The sequence below is a fragment of the Triticum urartu genome, unplaced genomic scaffold (assembly GCF_003073215.2).
Source record: "Triticum urartu cultivar G1812 unplaced genomic scaffold, Tu2.1 TuUngrouped_contig_5135, whole genome shotgun sequence".
Taxonomy (NCBI): domain Eukaryota; kingdom Viridiplantae; phylum Streptophyta; class Magnoliopsida; order Poales; family Poaceae; genus Triticum; species Triticum urartu.
Window position 1 is genome coordinate 1 of NW_024115784.1, and position 5,688 is coordinate 5,688.

The window sequence follows — 5,688 nt, forward strand, 5'->3', positions numbered from 1 at the left end:
CCCACCATCATGCGAACCTCCTCCTCCTTAAAGCTCCGACGAGGAGCCACCGTCAAACCTGAGGAATAGGGAGCCATTTGGGAGGGGGAGAGGGAGGGAGCAACCATCGCCGTCGGCCATGAGAACGGGCAGAGAAGCTCCGTGGTGGGTTCAGTCGGTGCCTCGCTGGATGTGTGTGGATTTTGATGACGAAGGGGAGACAAGTGGAGGAAGCAAAAAAAAGATTGAATAAAAAAGAATGCTTTCATTCTGAGTTGCCTGGCTGGATGTGTGTGGATTTTGATGAGGGTGAAGGGGAGACAAAACAAGTGGAGGAAGCAAAAAAAAGATTGAACTGAATGTGTGTGGATTTTGATGAGGGCGAAGGGGAGACAAAATAAGTGGAGGAAGCAAAAAAAGATTGAATAAAAAGAATGCTCTGGATGTGTGTGAATTTTGATAAGGGCGAAGGGGAGACAAAACAAGTGGAGGAAGCAAAAAAAGATTGAACTGGATGTGTGTGGATTTTGATGAGGGCGAAGGGGAGACAAAACAAGTGGAGGAAACAAAAAAAGATTGAACTGGATGTGTGTGGATTTTGATGAAAGCATTCTTTTTATTCAATCTTTTTTTTGCTTCCTTCACTTATTTTGTCTCCCCTCCGCCCTCATCAAAATCCACACACATCTAGTTCATTTTTTTTTGCTTCCTCCACTTGTTTTGTCTCCCCTTCGCCATCGCGTTCCAAATAACCTCCTCCACCTTCTTCGCCGTCTTGCGAACCTCCTCCGCGCCCCCCGCCGGCGAGGACGACTTGCCGGCGCGTGAAGCACCCACCGTCAGGCGCACCTCCTCCTCCTTAATCTCCGACGAGTACACCACCATCATGCGAACCTCCTCCTCCTTAAATCTCCGACGAGGAGCCACCGTCAAACCCGAGGAATAGGGAGCCAATTGGGAGGGGGGGAGGGAGGGAGCAACCATCGCCGTCGGCCATGAGGACGGGCAGAGAAGCTCCGTGGTGGGTTCAGTCGGTGCCTCGCTGGATGTGTGTGGATTTTGATGACGAAGGGAAGACAAGTGGAGGAAGCAAAAAAAGATTGAATAAAAAAGAATGCTTTCATTCAGAGTTGCATGGCTGGATGTGTGTGGATTTTGATGAGGGTGAAGGGGAGACAAAAAAAGTGGAGGAAGCAAAAAAAAAGATTGAACTGGATGTGTGTGGATTTTGATGAGGACAAAATAAGTGGAGGAAGCAAAAAAAGATGAATAAAAAGAATGCTCTGGATGTGTGTGGATTTTGATGAGGGCGGAGGGGAGACAAAACAAGTGGAGGAAGCAAAAAAAGATTGAACTGGATGTGTGTGAATTTTGATGAGGGCGAAGGGGAGACAAAACAAGTGGAGGAAGCAAAAAAAGATTGAACTGGATGTGTGTGGATTTTGATGAGGACGGAGGGGAGACAAAATAAGTGGAGGGAGCAAAAAAAGATTGAATAAAAAGAATGCTCTGGATGTGTGTGGATTTTGATGAGGGCGAAGGGGAGACAAAACAAGTGGAGGAAGCAAAAAAATGAACTAGATGTGTGTGGATTTTGATGAGGGCGGAGGGGAGACAAAATAAGTGAAGGAAGCAAAAAGGATTGAATAAAAAGAATGCTTTCATTTTGATGAGGGCGAAGGGGAGACAAAACAAGTGGAGGAAGCAAAAAAAAGATTGAACTGGATGTGTGTGGATTTTGATGAGGGCGAAGGGGAGACAAAATAAGTGGAGGAAGAAAAAAAAGATTGAATAAAAAGAATGCTCTGGATGTGTGTGGATTTTGATAAGGGCGAATGGGAGACAAAACAAGTGAAGGAAGCAAAAAAAAGATTGAACTGGATGTGTGTGGATTTTGATGAGGGCGAAGGGGAGACAAAACAAGTGGAGGAAGCAAAAAAAGATTGAACTGGATGTGTGTCGATTTTGATGAGGGCGGAGGGGAGACAAAATAAGTGGAGGGAGCAAAAAAAGATTGAATAAAAAGAATGCTCTGAATGTGTGTGGATTTTGATGAGGGCGAAGGGAAGACAAAACAAGTGGAGGAAGCAAAAAAATGAACTAGATGTGTGTGGATTTTGATGAGGGCGGAGGGGAGACAAAATAAGTGAAGGAAGCAAAAAAGATTAAATAAAAAGAATGCTTTAATTTTGATGAGGGCGAAGGGGAGACAAAACAAGTGGAGGAAGCAAAAAAAAGATTGAACTGGATGTGTGTGGATTTTGATGAGGGCGAAGGGAAGACAAAATAAGTGGAGGAAGCAAAAAAAATTGAATAAAAAGAATGCTCTGGATGTGTGTGGATTTTGATGAGGGCGAAGGGGAGACTAAACAAGTGGAGGAAGCAAAAAAAAGATTGAACTGGATGATGTGTGGATTTTGATGAGGACGAAGGGGAGACAAAACAAGTGGAGGAAGCAAAAAAAAAAGATTGAACTGGATGTGTGTGAATTTTGATGAGGGCGAAGGGGAGACAAAACAAGTGCAGGAAGCAAAAAAAGATTGAGCTAGATGTGTGTGGATTTTGATGAGGGGGGAGGGGAGACAAAATAAGTGAAGGGAGCAAATAAAGATTGAATAAAAAGAATTCTCTGATTGTGTGTGGATTTTGATGAGGGTGAAGAGGAGACAAAACAAGTGGAGGAAGCAAAAAAATTGAACTAGATGTGTGTGGATTTTGATGAGGACGGGGGGAGACAAAATAAGTGGAGAAAGAAAAAATATTGAACTGGATGTGTGTGGATTTTAATGAGGGCGAAAGGGAGACAAAACAAGTGAAGAAAGAAAAACAGGATTGAACTAGATGTGTGTAGGAAAACAAAATAAGTGGAAGGAGCAAATAAAGATTGAACAAAAAAAATTCTCTGGTTGTGTGTGGATTTTGATGAGGGTGAAAAGGAGACAAAACAAATGAAGGAAGCAAAAAAAATTGAATTAGATGTGTATGGATTTTGATGAGGATGAAGGGAAGACAAAATAAGTGAAGGAAGAAAAAAAATTGAATAAAAAAATGCTTTCATTGAGAGTTGAACTCAAGACCTCCCGCTTACTAAACGGGTGCTCTAACCAACTGAGCTATGAAAGCTTGCTGATATGGTTTACTTCTGCGTTCGTTGTAGGTGCAAAATGTACCAGACAGCAACAAACATAGGGCTGCATCTCAATCAAAAATAAACTGTTGCACATTCCAGTTTTTTTTTTTTGCGAATGCTCTACATTCCAGTTATTGGAACGTCTAACATTTCACTAGATCTGAATCATGAATATACTCCCTTCGTCCCGTAATATAAGAACGTTTTTAACACCACTTGTTTTCAATATTCAGCAGCTTGATTAAACCAAGCTTCCGCAATTTCTGAATCACCCTGTAGAATGGCCTGTTCTCTTCCGTCGGAATAGGAATTTCCTTCCCTTAGAACCGTACTAGAGAATTTCCTACCTCATACGGCTCAGAAAATTGCTATCTGAATTTGCCCTATCTTAACTGAATTCGATTTATCGAAAATCAATCCAATTTGTTCTTGCTAGTGTCAAAAACGCTTTTATATTATGGGACGGAGGGTGGTACAAAACAACATGCATAACTAGAACGACAAAAGCATCATCTACCATATCACCAAGCGAACAAAAACAACCAGGACCAAAGCACTGCTATTTTCGATATGCTCGTCTAGCATATTGGTGTTCCCAATATATTCACGCATACCATTCTTGTTCCTCCGGTTATATGGCAAGAGTTCAGGAAAATATTAGGTTCACATACTGTAGAACACAGGATGGATCACTAAGATCAACGCATGCGTTCAAAACATACAAACAAGTTTTTTTTTCAGTGCTCATATTGATCCCTCTCAAAAAATGTGTTAGTTTGTTACAGCTCATAAAGTTCAGATTTCCACAGATGAATAGAGAACAAGTGTTGGAACCAAAACAATGCAACTGTAGGAAAAATTAAACAGAAAATATCTGAGAGGCTCCTTCCCCTGGTGTGCATATGCCACTCACGACTGCTTGACAGCATGGGAACCACGCGAATCCCCATGAGAATTCCACTGAAGCAGCATCCATACAATTGATGTCCCTAGGCAAACATGAACAGGTGAGTCACTCAGAAAGATTAAACAAATAAAATAAACTTAGGAATGCATTATTTGTTCTCCATCAGTCATTAACATAACAGACTGCAATACCACCTTAGAGGCCATTTGGCCATTTGAGCAGAACTGAAGTGGAAGTACATTCTCAGATAACGTAGAAAAACTAGCTACATGCAAGCATACAAAACTAGCTCTTACATGGCAGAACTTGTAGCATCATTCTCTAGATTGGGTGCTCTACAGTAGCACCAGGTTACTTATCTAACTGTTATAAGTGCCAGTAGCTAAAACTCAAATCTTATAATGTTACAGACGAACTAGTAGGTGACAAAGGTATTCAAGTAAAGATACAGTACCTGCAAAGAAGCCAACAGTGCTAAGATTTGCTGCAGCCATGGTATGATATATCAAGTACTCCGTGAGAAAGTGACCGAGAGCATAGATGAATGACAGGAAGGTGGCTATATATAGAGGCTTGTTTTCTAGGTTGAATGCACACAGAAAACACAGTGTACAGGTTAGGAGTGTCCAGACCCCAAAAGTACGACCATGTATTTCAGTCACTGCATGCAAAAGAACAAATGAATGTTATTAGCTCCATGATGATCGTAGTAAGGTTAAGATATTAAGGAGTATCTCAAATGAACAACTCTTGAAAAACAAAATGCAGAAGATAACAACATACAGGGCAATCTTAAAGCGACAACAAAGTCATTTATATAGCTGTTAGGTTCATAATTTCAAAGATCCACCCACTTAATACTGATTCTTCTTGAGGAACAACTATTTAGCAATTTACTATGCATCCACTTTTTGACTTGCGCCGTCATCATGAAGATGACTTTTATTCAGGATATAACCACAAGACACCATCTATATAAGTCAACCCCTATTGCACCTCTTAACTCTAAATGAAGAACTCTTGACAACAAATGACAGAAGATAACAACATATTATCATGTGGGCCGTCTTAGATCCAAAATAAGTGTCAAAGATCCACCCACTTAATCTTAATGCTTCTTGAGGCACAAATTTTCGGCAATTTACTACGCATCCACTTTCTTTCTGATTTGCATCGTCATGATGATGATGACTTCTATTCAGGACATAACCACAAGACGTCGTCTATACATAAGTCAACCCTCTTAACTCTGCTAATCTGCTATTGCACGCGTCTCTTCAAATCACCAAATCCCCAGTCAACCACAGATGCAGCTACTCCAGAGTCCAGACCCCCACTCCCAAAGCTTAGGTCATACTAGGTCACTAAACAGAGAGTAAAATTCCCACTTACACATTACCAATTCCCGCAACGCGGATCCCTAAACAGACACAAACTAGTAACAGTAAATTCGCAGCAATAATCAATCTAACACCACCCCCTAAGACGGACAAATCCACACAGATCAACGAGAAGCAGCCATAGGCTCCACGCGGAGCGGCGAATCCGGGCAAGCGAGAGAGGGAGGAGGGAGGGGGGACGCACTCTCAGTCTGGGAGAAGACGGCGACGCGGAGCGCCCAGATGTTGAAGAAGCCGAACCATACGGAGGCGAGGCGGGGGGAGCGGGCCAG

At 42.1% G+C, this 5,688-nt stretch overlaps 1 protein-coding gene and 1 non-coding gene across 2 annotated transcripts; both read right to left on the minus strand.

The window, feature by feature from the left end:
- Positions 1 to 3,028: 3,028 nt before the first annotated feature.
- On the minus strand, positions 3,029 to 3,102 carry TRNAT-AGU. Its single transcript has one exon. It is a non-coding gene; the product is annotated as a tRNA-Thr (tRNA).
- Positions 3,103 to 3,828: 726 nt separating this feature from the next.
- LOC125528815 (ergosterol biosynthetic protein 28) lies at positions 3,829 to 5,674 on the minus strand (the record flags this gene model as incomplete). Its single annotated transcript, XM_048693251.1, is given in 3 exon segments — positions 3,829 to 4,098; positions 4,471 to 4,677; positions 5,601 to 5,674. Coding segments are annotated over 3 exon segments (361 nt in total), but the record flags the coding sequence as incomplete, so codon positions are not given.
- Positions 5,675 to 5,688: the final 14 nt, after the last annotated feature.